We start from the raw sequence: 17,183 nt of genomic DNA, 5'->3' as shown, positions 1-17,183 counted from the left end.
AGGTGTAGCAATCTTGCAAGTGGGCTAGTCAACTTTGCGATTCTTTGATATGTAATATCATCTTCGGAAGATCTGCTGTTGAAGACATCCTAGTATTCGAATATTGCATTATCTAAAACTTCGGTTATTTTAATAATACCAGATAAGGGCTTCCTTCCGAGAGTGAACTAGATAATTTTCTTTGGCGTGATTGATATTTAGAGTAAACGTACTTGTGTGCAATGTGGAACAGTATGTCATATAGAACGTTTTCAAATCTTGGTATTTAAAGTGACTATGACTGACAATCGTGTGTAGTATTTCCTCTTAGACACTAGACAATCGTGCTGACAAATAAGCCTTTGTCGAGTATTCATTAGTCAATACGAAGCGTGTTTTCGGTGAAGAATGCAGTGCTAAAAGCATATATTATTCGTGTTTCCAATGTGTAAAGCAAGTAAAAATGTCGAAAAATTAAAGATACTTGTTTATTTATATTTCTTAATTAAATAAAAATTCGTCTTGTATAACGAACTTAGAGCTTTTCTAGTTTTCTTACACATTTCATTCCATTTGTTTTCAAACTATCAATTTTTGGTCATTTTACCCTTGTTGATGATATGATTTAAATGATTGGAAATTTAATGATTTAAAATCATTTGGAGTTTTCACACTTCATCGTGCAAATATAATTTTGCATTATGTTTTTACTTTAGTATCTTCCTATTTGTTCTATTATTTTTAAAATCAGGTGCTACGAACCTTTAATAGAACTTTCAGTAGTGGAAGATCTATCATCCAGAAGCTCTAACATTCGAGTAGTTTGAAAAGTAGGACATAGGGTCGCTTCTTGGAAATGAGCCAGATAATTTTGTTATATACTAGTGATTTTGATATCATTCTTGATGTGTATGTGAATTACATGTGAACATTAGCAGAGAGCCTACTGTTCTCTAGTATTCGAATATTCTATGATGAGAATATTTTGTTATTTTAATAGATAAAGAGAGCCTCCTCTTGAAAGTGAACTACATCATTTTTCTATGTGGATGATTTTGATATTCTTGATATGTGTGGCTGTTTGATGTTAAATAGTATCTTCATTAGCAAAGAATGTATTATCCAGACGTTCAGTTATTATTCAAATGTTGCATTCTACGATTTTACTCTGTTACTCGAACAGTATATTTCTTGTTTATTAGTTTAATGTAGATCTCGTACTGTATCTGTGTCAACGCGTTGCGAGATAACGGCATCAAAGAGAAAACGTGTAACTGTCGAAATGAAGCAGGAAATACATTAAGAGTAGGAAAAAGTAACGTAAAAGCCGCAGATATGTACGACTCTGTACACATTTTCACTTGGAAACGTTTATGGTAGATGTTGAAATTATTAAAAATGATCCCACGAGATGAAAGATTCAAAATTAAAACTACTTCTTTCAGGTTGAAAATTCTCGAAAAATTATTTTTTTTTTTGTTTATACTTTTACATCTTTGAATTCCAAAACTAAAGAGAATTTTTTAAAATAATCATTTATATTGTATAATCTAAATTGGAATGATTCAGAAAAGAATAAAATAAAAGTGATTAAATATAAGATGCTTGTTTTGGTTATAGAGATTAAATGAGATATTTAGATCCAACGCAATTTTGATATACTAAAGTGTAAACAGAAATAATGAACAAGGTTAATATATAGTAACTTAATATATAGTAACTTAATATATAGTATATATAGTAATATAATATATAGTAACAAACAATTGTGCGTGTTATTTTTTAGGCAAACAAATCGATAAAGTGATATTTCAAAATTAAAGAATAATATAGAATATTATTTTGATAATATTTTTATCAATGCAATTGATCTTTTGATACCAATTTAGTGATAAATATCATCTTCTATTTTCATACGTATTTCTAAATAGCCTGGACAGAACAACAAACACGAAATAATCCTCCATAATTGTTTACAGTTGAAATATATAAATAAAAATGAACACTGTAAAACCTCTTCCTGAATTAAACAAAATTTCTCTCAAACGTTTTAAATTTATCGTTCCTCGAAACATCTCATCATAATATTTAATATAAGTATCTTTATCTATTTGTTATTTTTCTAAATATCTTTTTGATTTACGAATTACCGAAATTATTTGAAACATTATGTGAGAATGATTAAGATGGTGTGCAAAAATATTCTAAAATATTTTTTAATAAGAAACCAGCATCCTTGAGATCGTATTTAGAGATCGTCGTATATAAATGAGACATTTGAATTAATATGATCTAGCTGTGAATGAGCTGAGATCATTGGTATTTGCTGAGTAGAAAGTGGGACAGTCTGAGTACATTCACCTTGGACTGGCAACATTGATTGTCAATGTTGAGCAACAGTTAAAGTATTTTTTCAATGTGAAGTAACTGAAATAAATCTTGAATTATTAATTGCCAATATTTTCATTATCTGAGTATGAAAAGGTATTATAGCGAATAAAAAAGAAAAAAAAATTGAATGAAAAGAAATGTTGAATATAATTACCAACTCCTGTCTTTAATTTCTTTCTTTTTCTCTTTTGCTATTTAAAATTGCATCAATCGCTTATGTGAATTATTATCAACTTAAAAAGACAATGTAAATTTAGAATTTGCTACAGAATTTAATATGCCTAAGATAACATAACAAATGGTGTATCGATTTATTTTAATATATTCACCCGTTCGCTGGAACAAAAAAGAATTCTTGTGAATTAAATAACATGTTGATTCAATTAATTTATTATTCCGATTATAACATAATAACACGGTCTAAACACTTATCACACAAGTACGTTTAGTGCAACTATACATAAACTGTGTATTATACATTGTAAAAATGAGGAATTGACGTGAACTTCCTGTATGATAAATAGAAAATGTCGTTCAAAACGTAATTATATCATAATAAGGATATGTGGGCAATGTTTCTTATCATGAACTACGATAGTAAAAGATGTTGCATTGATTTCATGTTGATACAACCCATTTATGATACTAAAACTTATTGAAATTTACAATTAATTACGGAGTTATATAAACAATGAGATAATAATTATGTCATATTTAAGTTTTTCCAATATTTTTCCAACAATGTGAGAAAACATTGTGGTATATGTGGTATAAACCAAAGTGGTATATATAAATAAATTGTTTTCTGAATATGTTCTGAAATAATTTAGTAAATAATTCATCTAAATGATGTAATTAATATTTATAACGCTATTATGTAAATTATCAGGTATAATACGTATATAAAAGTTTTTAATACTTGACATTAAATTTACTTTGCATAACTTGAAGTTAATTTTATTTAATTTCAAAATAACTGAAATTTAATTTTACTTAGCATTGATACAAATGGGTTGTTCTGTGTGGAATGTATAATAAATATATAGATAACTAATCATTTTCAACAACAGAGAATGTCATTTTCCAATCACAACATCCAATATCTTTTTCAAATAAGGCTACTGTTACATTGATCAATTATGAACGTGTCTGTTCTATGTAAATTATATACAAGTCATTACTATATTTAATAATAATTTCCAGTCTTCTTGGTCGTGTTAAATCATCTAAAATATCTTCTGTGTTAGCAATAGATAATATAAAACAACTTAATTCACAATTTTCATCTCTTTCTTACTGCATTCCGTCAAATTACGTTAAAATAGGCTATTTAAAGACAATTGAAACATACATACACATTTTGGAGAACTTTTAAAATAGTTCATCAACCGTGAACAATTCTTCTATACCGGTCACTCAATTCTTAGACGTCAATATACAAGAACAAAACAATAAATATCGCAACAATGAAACTAAACATTGAGAGTCGACAATTAACTCTTTGCATCCCATTGGCATCATTATGGTGGCGTCGATAAATCTGCAATATATTAATTAATTTTGTTTCCAGTAATAAAGATTCGAAAAAGCTTTTCCTTCTAAAAATTCCTCGGGACAAATAAAAATATACTTGTTAGCTAAGTCTTCAACTTTGTGTATCCCTGTGTGTCAATTGTTTCGAGTTTGCTTTCGAGTTTCGTTTCGGTCGAATGAAATTTCATTTGTAATAAAAAAAATACAATTAAAAACGCTTTAGTAACTTGTCGTTTGAGCTCATTCAAATTTCAACGTTAAGATGCAATCTCTGATTTAGATTCATCATGACTTGCACACAAAGAATAATTTCCATCGTTAACGTCCACGCTTATCGCGTACAGGCCACTGTCTGTGGTATTATCTTTGTTACTTCGTGTTTGCTCGGCTTTCTGCTGACAGGAATTTCCGTCAGAAAGATTTTCGATCGATTGGAACGACTGTGAACAACCTTCCTCGTCGTAGACAGTGAAACTCTTAAGATCGATCGCTGTCGAGGCGGGGATAATTTCCTTCTTGTCGAATTTCTTATTTATGGATTGCGCTTGTTTCTTAAACGACGAATCTGAACACGAATCCTCGATGGATTTTTCTTTGGAGCAACATTGAGACGAGCTACAGTATTCGTCATGGCAACGAATCAGGCAACCGGTTTTTTCCATGTTTGGCCTCATCTGTCAAAAGTGAGAGTGAGATAATTCATTAGGCTTTTTACAGTTGTTCATTGTTTCGCCAGATCTGAATTTTGTTACAGAAGAATCGAATCTTTTGTGTAAGACATTTATACGCTTTATTCACTTTCACAAAATTTTCACAAAATCTGAGATTCGTTTCTTATATACAATCGCCCTCGAAAGTATTCGACAGCTTTCTACTAGTAGGGAAAAAAGTACATTTAATCGCTAATTGATCTGGAAGTAACGATAGCAATCAAATTCACCTTTAATTTTACGTGATACCATGATGTGTTATAATGTTATAATGACAGGATATATAGAATCATACATTCAGTCGAATTAATTATCCAGAAATATTCTGATTTATACAAGAAATATGTGTGTCTTGTTCCACATTCTTACACTTTACGTTATTTGTATTAAAATTTTCTTTATTTATTTATTCCTTTTAATATTGCTTTATTATAGTCCCAGAAAATAAATTTCTTTACATACCTTGTGAAATTCCGGCTGTATAGTAACTTGAGTAATTCCCATTTCTATGAAAAAGGCTGTTACTTGGTCACTAATACTCGCGTAAACCTACAACACAAAGTGTTTGCAATCCAATTAACGTTAGTCCTTGCTCGATACATTCACTAAAGACAGGAAACTCACCGTTGGGTCCAAGAATATGATGTGAACAGTGGAGATTATCTTTTGTCCAGTTAATTGCCACACGTGTAAGTCATGAACGTTAACAATACCCGGGAATGCCTCTAGTAATTCCCTCTTAAGAGAATCGATGTTTATATGGTTAGGAATGGTTTGGAGTAGTATGAGACCAGATTCTTTCACTGAAATAAAAAAAAAATAAATTAATTAAACATTCATTGCACAGAAATTAAAGAATATACGCATTTTCAATTTGTCATTGACAACTCGTTATAAATAATAGAATAAAACTGTCGTTTAGGCAAGGAAAAATATTTTCTCATGCATAAAAATGAACAGTTAAAAATACAATGCAGTCACTACTACTAAATTTACTACTACTAAATTTGCATTTGTTTACTACTGAATACTAGATAAAATTATTTACTACTAAATACTAGATAAAATTGTTTACCACAAACATTTTTGTTTACTGCTAAATTTGCATTTTGATACTTACTATACGAGTAGCTAAGCGCAAAGAGGGAAATGGAAGAAATAATGGCGAAAAGAGGATCGATGTATTTGGCCACGCCAGAATCGGTGAAATATACTAAAAGGGACACCAAGATTACGAAAACACAGCCCAAAGCGTCACGACATGTTTCTCGAAAACCCTGACTCTTTGGTATACCCAGAGGACTTCGTCTGGTTTGCGAAGATAACTGTTGTTCACCTTCCTTCACTTCCTGCGAACCGACATTCCTGAAAACAAATAAACCGTATTTTAGTTTTGGAAATTTTCTATATTTCTCTAAATTTCGACTGAATATACACCGATTAGGAACTCCTTCGCGCGTTTCTCCTCGATCCGGACGAATCTACCCCATTGGGCCTGGTTGGTGGTGCAAAGGAAATGGCCAACGGTTGAAGGTCAAATATTATAATAACATCGATCACGTACCTTCGTAATATTACGTCCCCGTTCATCGTAACGTGCAGAACGATACCCTGGTTGAAGGTATATCCTCCAATCAATATGTAACAAAAGGAATTAAGGAGAATGCCACACGCTCCAATTGTAAGAACAGGCATCGGATGGTGCATTTCATCCATGTGATCTATATGCACCAGGGTCTGCAAAGCTTCCACCAACAAAGAAAAGCAGAAAGACGCAAGGAAAACGCAGCAAACAAGCATCGTGACGATATCTATCCTCGCCCAGCCGAAAGTATTCTTCATCCGCCTGTCCGATCGTGATTGCTAAAAAAAACAAATATTTCGTTATTTTGAGTGTTTCTGAAATATAAATCGATATGGTTTGAAGTGACAATGAAAGATAGACGTTCTTAAGAAATTTCGAAAAATTTGGAACAAAAGGATGTAGCAAATCACTATTTTTACCTTATTTTTTGTCGGCAGAGACGTCGAGGAACCTCGTTCATCGCCACTTATGCAAATTACCGAATTCTGCAAAGAACTGGGAGTACTGTTCCCACTGTGACTGTTGCCGCTTTGACGATGACTATACTACAAAAAAGTGACATGTTAATATTTGAATGATATTGATCATAGTATAATAATTGCAAAATAAAAGTGTCTTATATTTTGAAGTTTTATTATTAGCATATTAATAGAGATACTAATATTAATATTAATATTTGGAATTTAAAAATGTTAAAAACTAATAGCAAAATTTATTATTAAACAATGCTATTTTCGAATGAAACGAATATTTCATATTGCAGTTTTCCACTGTAGTTTATTTACAAAATTTAGTTTAAATACTTTATTCTTCTTTATCTTTTATACCTTTTATTTTAACTAATAATAATTTTCACGGGCATTATGTTTCACAATGATAAATCACGTCACATTTTAAACATTTATTGTGATTTAAATTAGACTGTAAATTGAATGTGTACCATGTACACGGTGTATGAGTTTAAATTGGATGAAAGGATAATATACAGCGAGAAGATGATTTATATGACTCAATTGCCAAGTCCATATTATATACAATAGAATAACAAGAATGCAATTCCATATGGCGAGAAATGATTCCCAACGTTTTAAACTTATTTTATTTTCTTTGGCATGATGCATTCTTTTTTCTTGCTCGAATAAATTTGAAATTGATCTTAACAAGATACAGAAAACGGTTGACTCATATGTCACACCGAGTTGAACCTATATAATTAAGATTACCATTGCTATCCATTAATTGCTGTATTTCGTGCATTACTCAGTTTTACCACTCGGTTCTGTAAAATTTGTGTCATAAAATCGACGATATCTCAAACGTAAATATACCAGAAAAATGTTAATGCTTTTGTCATTGTGAGGAAGAAAATTCAAACCGGAACAATTCTTAGTGCCTATAGCTAATCTGTTGTCATTTCGATTTATAATTACTCGATCGAAGGAATCGTTATAATTTCAAAATAAGATTATATGAATAGATGTAAATATCCTGATTAATAATATTTCAATGCATGTTGGGCCAATATATACATACCAATACTTATGCTTACTAATTGTTAATTCAAACAATTCCAGAAATCAATGGAAACTTCGTAAATAATTAAAATCTGAGATACTAACGATATGATTGTAACAATACTAACAATAAGAAAGTCTTGTATAGCTCTTATGTCCAGCAAAATCATGTAAAGTATAAAATCTGTATCGTTCATAAAAGTAAATTAAAATGTAAATACTACGTAAAAGAAGATAAATGCCCAAAATCATTTCGTTCTTTTCCATCGCCATGATAAAACGACAAAAGAAGAATACAACTAAAATAAGATCAAAATAAAACTTCGAAGATCAATCTAATAAACGTGATATCGTGTCTCAAAATACGATCAATCTAAGAAACAATTCCTATCGTGCTGTGATAAAACTAATCAGCTTCCTTGAAATCAAGTACACTTACAAGATCCTCCCGTATTTCATTTTTCTATTGATAACGAGATAACACACTTTTAAGGCATCAATGTAACATCAATGTTAAGTCACGTAAAATACAAATGTCGAGAAGATTCTAATCTTATAAATTGAAAAAGGCAGTCATGGAAAAGATATAGAAAGTAAACTTAAACTACGTTTAACAAGCTACATTCGAAACTACATAAAATTGTACTTGCAATAAAAAATATATACATAACAAAGTTGAATCTCGAAAAGAGGATCTTGAATTATCCCCAAAACTGTAAGAAAGTGAATGAAAGAAATGATCATAGAAAATCATGACAGATACAACAAATGACACGTACGAAAATTACATTGACAGCCTGACAAATGTACAACAATCGCTCGTGTCGCACATCCTTTCAACGAGATATTATAAACAACTCACAGTGAAACTTACCTTGATGGACGCGATGCAGCCGACAAGTGCGATGATGTTGCACAGCATGTGATAGGCATTGAGAAGTAATGTCAGTGAGTGAGTCACATGGCTGGCGATCATCTCGATGAGAAAGAAAGCGGTAGTGAAGAACAGGACCAGGTACAACTGGACCGGCTGCAGCCTTCTGAACCATTCTTTCACAGCCATGACCCTGCACAGCAAAGCCACGCGATGAACGTTCCTATTTCGTCCTAGACACAGCACGCGTACACGCAGAACCACGATGGTTCCATCTGCTGAGAGATCGGTTACCGTTGCTCTATCGCCTTCTCTTATGGCAAGCTTTTTCCACTCCTCTCATTGTAAGGTTCGAGAAGATGAAATTTAGAAGCAATCACGGATATTATATTAATTAGGAAGGATCAACAGAGCTTCGTGCTCTTCGTATCAGAGAAGCTTGTGGTTTCAAGGTGTTAATGAATTATGAACGGTAATTAGGATGGTGTTAAGTGTGATTTCATTTTGCAGAGAGAAGTACTGGGTTATTGGTGAAGATTTTTCTATCGATTGAAATAGTCGCTTTCGAACATCTTTACACTCTACGAAATGATCTTTGGAATATAATGATGATAACGTTGACAATAATATTAGCAACGTGAGAATCTTCGCTATCTTTTAATTTTAGATTTTAATTTAAAAAAGACTCGTTATAGAGGAAGATAATGAACAGAATGATAATCAAGGTAAATTCCATTTACTTCGATCCGTTTTTGTGTTTCACAGTAAAAGATGCCTCCTTTTTATTATTATGAAATTTCGTGGGATTTTTCAGAATGTTTTCATTAATTTCCAATAAAGAGATCCGTATTTCTTTTATGATTAATCTGCCTGATCGAAACGATGAACATAGATGTATATCGTGTATTACTAAAATGAACTACTGGAAAATAATGTTATTCACGAAGCCATTAATTCCCAAAGCTATAGGTACGCGTTTATAAACTACATAACAAGGAAATTGTACCCGTTACGAGCTCAAACAGCTCAAATAAAACCAACGATCCAAACAAAGTACGTTGACGTAACAGGCTCATATTAGAGGATGTTACCCATAATCGCGATATCACTGCGTTGTGAACAATAACGAAAACTCTGTTTCATAAATGCACAAAGCGCCAGTATTTAATAACACATTTGCAGGTATATATCTCAGTTAACATTCTGAAAAACCACATTCGTGTCGACAAATATGATTCGTAAAAATCTCCACTATTATTGCAAATGTTTTGCAATAATAATGAAAGAAAGGGAAGGCCAAAGTTCTTCATCAATTTTCTTGATTATTCGAAAATTCTCACACGACTCCTTCAATTTTCAATGAAATTTTTAAAAACGACACTTTACTAAAGTCTTCGTTCAACGCTAGTTCCAATCCGACAGCGTGAAACTAACAATTCCTGCAGAATTTCACAAACTTGATACACTACTGCACCGATACCATTCATTACGCTGATTGCATGCTCTATTAACAAACAACGTTGTTCCGCAATGTACACATGCTACGTAGCCAATCGAGCATCTCCAATATTTCCTTCAAAATGTGACAGTCAGGAGTTTGACGATTGACAGGAAGGTGCACTTATCACGACTGCAATCGACTGCAAAGTAAACGGATGTGGTTGTCACAAGCGCGATACCGAAAAAAAAACACGATGTACCCACGATGCACCACGCTATTATCACTAGCCACGTGGTCGTACGGTCGCGGATAGTTTGACAGGGTTGACGAAATTCCGTCGCGAGGAAACATACGGCCGAAAAGGTACACGATGATCGAAACTTCAACGCGAAAAATCGTGGCGAGAATCCGAGAGGTTCATCCGCAGGTCTACCGAACGATTTAGCCTCACTCCACCTTCGATCGAGTCGATCGAGCTCTCCCGCGCTTCTGTCCCCTCAAACCATGCAGCTTGTTATGTCTGTGACTCGCTATATCCGTCATGCACGCTTCAACCGTGATAACGGGCTCGAACGGAAAGAGCCACTGTATTCCTGCATCAACGTAGCATATTGCTTTTTCTCGCGGTAAAATAGCCTCGTGGTAATTGGCAAGAGGACTAATAGAGAAGGTTCGGCGAACGACGATACTCACGATGGTCCCCTGATGTCTCTTAGGCGTCGAATCGGTCGATCTGACTAGTTCGGTAGGTAGATATACGTGTATATATATAAGTACTTTTGTGAACGAACGGAGGACGATTGTTTGTACAAACGTACCCTGACAAGTCATCCTGGCAATCATTTCTGTGCTATTATCCGCTGACGTGTCCTCTGAACGATAATCCCTGGGTCTAGACACCAAGAATTATATATACAGGGTGTCGCAGCAAAGGTTGTACAATCTGGAAATGGGTAACTTTACATGAAGAAATAAATCGAAAATAAAGAATAAAATGGATGCATTCGAAACTTTGTCCAGAAAATGGACTTTGAGTACCCACCGAGTACGCTCGTATACTGATGGTCCATGTGCCTTAGCCATAGTTAAGTGCTCGCAGACTTGGTGAATATTCAAAGTCGATTTTCTCGACAACAAAGCTTCGAATGAAAAAATTTTATTCTTTATTTTCGATTTGTTCTTTCATGTAGAATCACCCCCTTCTCGGTTATACCACCGATACTAATGTACTGATGGTTTATCCATCTAAGTCATCGCGAAGTACTCGCGTACTCGGTGAATATTCAAAGTCGATTTTCTGGACAACTAAGCTTCGAATGAAAAAATTTTATTCTTTATTTTCGATTTGTTCTTTCATGTAGAATCACCTCTGTTCCCGATTGTTACTATCGTTGCTAGGACACCCTGTATTTTGGTCCCTCCATATACCTGCATGGCAGGTATGAGTAAGTTAAAACGATGATCAGAGTTTAGAATTCTTCCTTCCAGTGTTAAAACCATTATTTTTGACACCTTCGGAAAATTTTTTTTGCGGTTAAATTTATAGGTCTTCTTCCGTAGCTCGATATTTCAATGTTGTATGTATTGGTTTTATCCCCATATATATAGCAAGAATTAGGTTTTTTAATTCGTTGCTGAGATACTCGTTTCAGGTTTCATTCGAATCATATTTTTACGATATGGTCATTCGTCCTGATTCTGATTCATTCTTAAGAAATGTTCTGCTTTGTCTTTATGCATATCAAATAATTTGAAAAAGTACTATTATTTTGTTCTATAAAAGAATAATTACTTGATCTATGATCAACTGTTCATCTTCTACCAACTCTGAGAAAAAAGGCTGAAAATTGTTAATATATATGAGATTCAGAAAAATAAGTAGGAATATTCAAGTCTCGTATTATAGCAACTCTGATATATTGTGGTATTACGATTAACACTGACAAATATATTGTCCTTCGAAATACATAAGTCAATTGCAAAAGCTTTGTTCGGAAACATCAATCTTCATTACGTAAATAAACTTTGTTCATTTGTACAAACATCATACACCTTTAAAATTTTAAATCGCTAATATAGTAAAACGACATATTTGAAAAATGACCTTAAAATTCGTTAGAAAATCAGCACGCTAATGAAAACACTTACTTTTTAGTCCATTTTGTATTTTAAATGAAAATACGGTATTACTCTAACGTGTTTGAGGGCAAAATCACTGAGAAACATCGGTCTCGCGTATAGATAGGGAAATCAAAAAATTCGCACGGATGACATTTAAAAAATGTAAAGTTTCGTTGTGTGTTCAGTAAGAGCAATACGTTTATGAAAGATGTTTGGGTTATAACTACAACTTGTAGAGTATACAGTTGGTATTGACAAATCGTTCGTTTACGTGTCGACCTTCAACACAGTTTAGTAATCTTTCCGCCGGAATACCTACAATCCTATGTCAAAATTACTGTTTTCGAGCCTGAAGACACGACGAGTCGAATAAAATAACTAATGGAAAGCACAGCTTACTAAAATTCCCAGCTACTGTTAGTATATTTGAAACGATGATATTAAAGGTCAGGTTTGTCCCGTTTTGGTCGAAGTTCATCAAAAATTGCAGTTCGACGTTTGCGTAAAAGAATTGTTTCTTTATTTTATTCTAATTCCCGAAGTACAACTTCTAGTGATGTTACGATATCTCAATATGATCATTGTTAAAAAAGATGTGATATTTTGAATTTAAGCAAAAGATAAAGTTTGGTTTATTATTTGTAGTAACAATATTAAGAATTATATAAATATTGGTATAATTTTGGGAAGTGACAGGTGAGTCTAAAAGAGATATACTTCTATAATTAATTATTATTCCATGAAATTATCTCAAAATCGAAAAAATATACATTTAAACTTCAATTTTCATTGTCCCGCAAGTAAAATTTTGTTCTAATTACCAAATATATGCATACACTTCGAATTTAATAAAAACAACACTAATTTTTGTGGACGATTGTAATTTAGAAAGAGTAAATTAATAATGTAAATGAAAAATGATGTACGTAAAAATATTCCAAGACGTCGTTCATCCATATCGATATCAACATCGTGCAAACGTCGAAGATACGTGTTGAAGCAATGACATGCACACGATTCTGTAACACGGTCCGGTACACCATGCACACACGTATTTAAGATACGTATACTAGATGCGGGGGTCATCAGAGAGTTAGTTGCCAACATCCGGTCACGGTAATAGCTTTTGAACTCTGAAATGTCCACTCCTCCAATCGTTATTGTCGTCTTAATGCGACTTGGGGTCGAAACGCGAAGTCTCTTCAGCTTATCCACCAATCTTTGCACAGGTCGAAACAACTTGATAAAAATATTAAAATGATCGAAAATGTCTGGAATTTTTTTTCCTTCCTTTTCCTTTAAAAGAAAAAGTTTAATTACTTTGAATGGAAAATCATATTAATCGTATCGCGTTAATTAAGTCTTCCATATATAGTCTTTCGTACATTTATTGACTATATAATTTTCTATTATATGTAAGATTCATCGATACTTGTAGTAATTTTCTTCGATTTATTTAGCAATTTATTTATACCGTTATTACAGAATTCTTCATTTTTCTTGTCCAATATTCTTTCAAGCGAATCATCGATGTAGTTGCAGTAACAGATCTGCTCTGTACTAAAAACTCAACAATTTTTCGAAAAAAGAATTCGTAAATTGCTCAAACGAAACATAGATTTCGGAAAATACGAAAAATACCGATATCGATAAACACGTTTCATGTTTTTCAGCCTTTTAAAGTTATACGTATCTAGACACGATGTCACTCGTGGCATGACTTACAATTAGGGTACCTATTTCAGCAAGCTGTAAAAATCTAATTTGTAGAAATTTCTAAATTTACGAATATGCAAGCAAGATCTAACGACAGAGGTTTCTGATGAACTCAATAAAGTGTTGTTAAAAGAAAGCAATTAAACTGTTTTTCGTATTATCTTATCACCTAAAGGAATTAATTGAAGAACATAATGATGCTCTCTTCCGAATAACAATTTTTTCTTTTTTTCTTCGTACCATTTATCGTATAATTAATGTTTCTAGTGGTCTCTTTAGCTATCAAACGGCAATGATATCTTAATATGATTTAAGAAAACACAGCTGGAATCATGTGCGAGAAGAATGTTTGCCTTCCTACACGGTTTCTATTTACGAAAAGTGTCACTAACCTTGTTCTATATAATAGAAAATCGTTCTCAACCCCTTTCGGGTTGATTTTCCTCAATCGTTGTTGAGAGACGAATCTTTTCTTGTCACGAATTTTCACCGACCTCAAGTGCAACAGACGAGTGATTCGACAATGAAGGAACGTCTGTCTTCTAGCTGCCTGGGCTATATCTTTGTCCATTGTAATTATCGTAAAAGTAGGCAGCACTCGATAACCCGAGATTATCATTTTCATTATCGGACAATCAGTAGCATACAAACATGGAACCATGACAACATTCTGATAACCAGGAGACAATCAATTGTCTCCAATTACTGAAAGTTGAATCGAGAGCGAAATTGCAATTTATCTCCCTGTTAGATTAATTGTTGTTACAAACGAGATGTTCGATGCCAAACACGATGAACATTCTATTGCACGAATGATCGGGGTACTCGAGCTGAACTAGGTTTAAGTATTCAAATTAATTGCATATGAGTTAATGACAAGATGGTTTTATTGTTCGAACGAACTTGGGAAAGCCCGAACACTTCCAATGTTTGATTAGATTCCTTCGTGTTTAGGTTACAGAGGTCTTTGAAAAAGATAGGGTTATAGTACTTAGGAATAATCTATATTTCTTTTTATTTTAATTTATTTATATTATATTTAAATGAAATACTTATACGATATTTATGAGTGTACTATTATATTTTGTTAATTAGTGCTAAATACAATGTTCTAAATGTTTTATTATACACAAAATTATTTGTGGGTTATTTAAAGATTAATTAAGAATTATTCAGAATTATTTAGGAACTATGTGGAAATTATTTAAGAATGATTTTAAAATATCTATGTAAAACTACTGAAAGATTTTACGACTGTAATCTCGTTCTCCATGTTTTTCTTTTGTACGAGGTAATAAAAGTTTCTCTACTTAAATTCCATAGAGAGATTGCATCGGTTCTATGGACCATAACATGAGTTATAGTGTTGAAATAAAGAGGTGAAAAAGCGATCAAGAAAATTGTCTTATATAACAAATTTGTAAATTCGCAATCGATGGAAAGTAGTAAGAGAAAATCGATATGAAATATATCATAATGAAAGTGACAGAAATTTATTCACAATTCGTAATATGTTTCACGAAAACGAATTCGAGATGCGAAAGGTTTTATTTCTCCATTTCTACAACTTTTTAATTTCTAATTTTCAATATACGAATATCTCGTGAAATGTCTCTAAAAAATAAGAATTTCAAAACATTATTATTACAAATTTTTATTTAACAGGACGTCGAATTTGTTAACTCTCGACAAACACAAATCATTTGTTTAAATTTCACTGTATTATACTATTTAAAATTTGACTATTTTATCAGTCTCTCATTGATCATTTCTAAATTACTAAATTATTTTTGATTTTATTAAAAGCACGTAGACAATAACATTCTACGAATTTTAACATAAATTTTAACATAAAGATCAATTAAATAAATTTAATCTACTTGAATCACGTTCGTTGTAATATATGATCAACATTTCAAGCTTTTATTCAAAATTAAATAAAATTTACAAATAATGACAAAATTAAAAAAATGTAAATTTCTCTTACCTAATACAATTTTTCTCGCACGATTTTGAAGAAAATAGCAACATTTTGATGGTGATCGAAATAGTTGTCTCGTTGATGTACTCTTATCATCTTCTGACATCGTCTTGTTTCATTAGCATCAACGTCGATCTGCAATACCATGAAATTACATATGAGTTGTAAGGACCATATTACGATATATCATGATTATAGTATGATCAATGCTACTTTCCTTTACACGGTTATTACCATCATTACAATCGAACAGAAACAAGGACTTATTTACACAATTTCTCCGATGATTTGATCTGATGAACTAATTCAAAATTCAACAAATTCATAGCAACATGCAAAACTTATTTCTAGTCTTAATTTATTTCCGTATAACGTATTCTCCTGAATCATTTATTATTAACACGTTGAATTACCGCGGGGGTCACCGATGATCATGATCGGCGCTTGATTTCTCAGTGGTACCATAAAAGTCATCGGTGGATAGCCTTCCTGAGCTTAATAAAAATGATTTCAAGAAATCGGTGAAATGAAAAAGCAAAATCGGAGAAACACTTACAGTGACAATTCCTCGTACACAAATGAAATCTTTATTACCGTCTTTGTAATTTTTGTTTCTATCAAAATTCCTTTAACCAGTTTACGGAAATTCACAATCTCGTATTTACATTGACAGATAATTATGAATGAACGAAAATAACGTGTCAGATCAACGTGTTAAATTCCTTGAAAATTTTCACAGAGAATAACGATTCAATCGAATGCGTGCCTATTATTAATTGGACGTTCCTAATCCCGTGGTTGTATACATAAAGACGATATTAACCCGATTAATCGCATGAAGTAGCAAATTCGATACTCACGATTCCGGTTTATCGAGATATATCAGGTTCTCCATGTCGGTAAGCGCGCCACATAAGATGACACGTCCACGAGACCGGAAAAAGGTGAAGCAGTTCAGCACGATGGATTCCGTAAAAAAATCATTAAATTCGCATGATCATGACAGACTGGCACTTGCATAACGTTACTTCTACGGTTCTCCTCGCGATCTGTTCACAAACTCTAAAGCATTGGTTCAAGAACGGATCATTCTGGAGAACGGAGAGAGGAGATTGGACCTATTACGTCGAACATCGTAAAACGATCATTTTTAGATAAAAATTGTTCGTTTTCGTTTTGCACAATTAATCGTGATTACTAACAATCGTCATATCACTAATTTACATTACTCTGTTTGTGTAATGTATGTTAATCTGGAAATGAGATAGAAAATTCTTGGAAATCTTTCAATACAAAATAGGATTTTTATGCACAAGACATCGAATTAAGTAGGAACAT

General features: G+C 32.5%; 1 protein-coding gene across 5 annotated transcripts; it reads right to left on the bottom strand.

Annotated features, from left to right (window-relative positions):
* Positions 1-3,675: 3,675 nt before the first annotated feature.
* Positions 3,676-16,766, bottom strand: ZnT77C (Zinc transporter 77C). Of its 5 annotated transcripts, XM_017909006.1 has the most exons (9): positions 16,706-16,766; positions 15,852-15,980; positions 8,587-8,779; positions 6,618-6,743; positions 6,178-6,476; positions 5,734-5,978; positions 5,238-5,416; positions 5,076-5,162; positions 3,676-4,577 (listed from the first exon to the last, which is right to left on the bottom strand). In XM_017909006.1, the coding sequence occupies exons 2-9, from the start codon at positions 15,893-15,895 to the stop codon at positions 4,161-4,163; spliced, it is 1,590 nt and encodes a 529-aa protein (XP_017764495.1). In that variant the 5' UTR covers positions 15,896-15,980; positions 16,706-16,766; the 3' UTR covers positions 3,676-4,160. The 5 variants fall into 5 exon arrangements, with proteins under 5 accessions (XP_017764495.1, XP_017764499.1, XP_017764498.1 ...); XM_017909010.1 differs by lacking the exons at positions 15,852-15,980; positions 16,706-16,766 and adding an exon at positions 10,721-10,737; XM_017909009.1 differs by lacking the exons at positions 15,852-15,980; positions 16,706-16,766 and adding an exon at positions 10,067-10,513.
* Between the last annotated feature and the right edge of the window lie 417 nt (positions 16,767-17,183).

The sequence above is a fragment of the Eufriesea mexicana genome, unplaced genomic scaffold, assembly GCF_001483705.2.
Source record: "Eufriesea mexicana isolate 0111107269 unplaced genomic scaffold, ASM148370v2 scaffold13974, whole genome shotgun sequence".
In the NCBI taxonomy this organism is placed as follows: domain Eukaryota; kingdom Metazoa; phylum Arthropoda; class Insecta; order Hymenoptera; family Apidae; genus Eufriesea; species Eufriesea mexicana.
The sequence above is the reverse complement of the archived record's forward strand: the minus strand, read 5'-3'. Positions and strand labels throughout refer to the sequence as shown.

Excerpts from the sequence above, each read along its gene's own strand:
- ZnT77C (XM_017909006.1), bottom strand. The coding sequence starts at position 15,895 with ATGTTGCTATTTTCTTCAAAATCGTGCGAGAAAAATTGTATTAG. Across the intron at positions 6,477-6,617 it reads CTCTGCCGACAAAAAATAAG|CAATCACGATCGGACAGGCG; the intron begins GTAAAAATAGTG and ends TGTTTTTTTTAG. Across the intron at positions 5,417-5,733 it reads TGCGCTTAGCTACTCGTATA|TGAAAGAATCTGGTCTCATA; the intron begins GTAAGTATCAAA and ends TTTTTATTTCAG.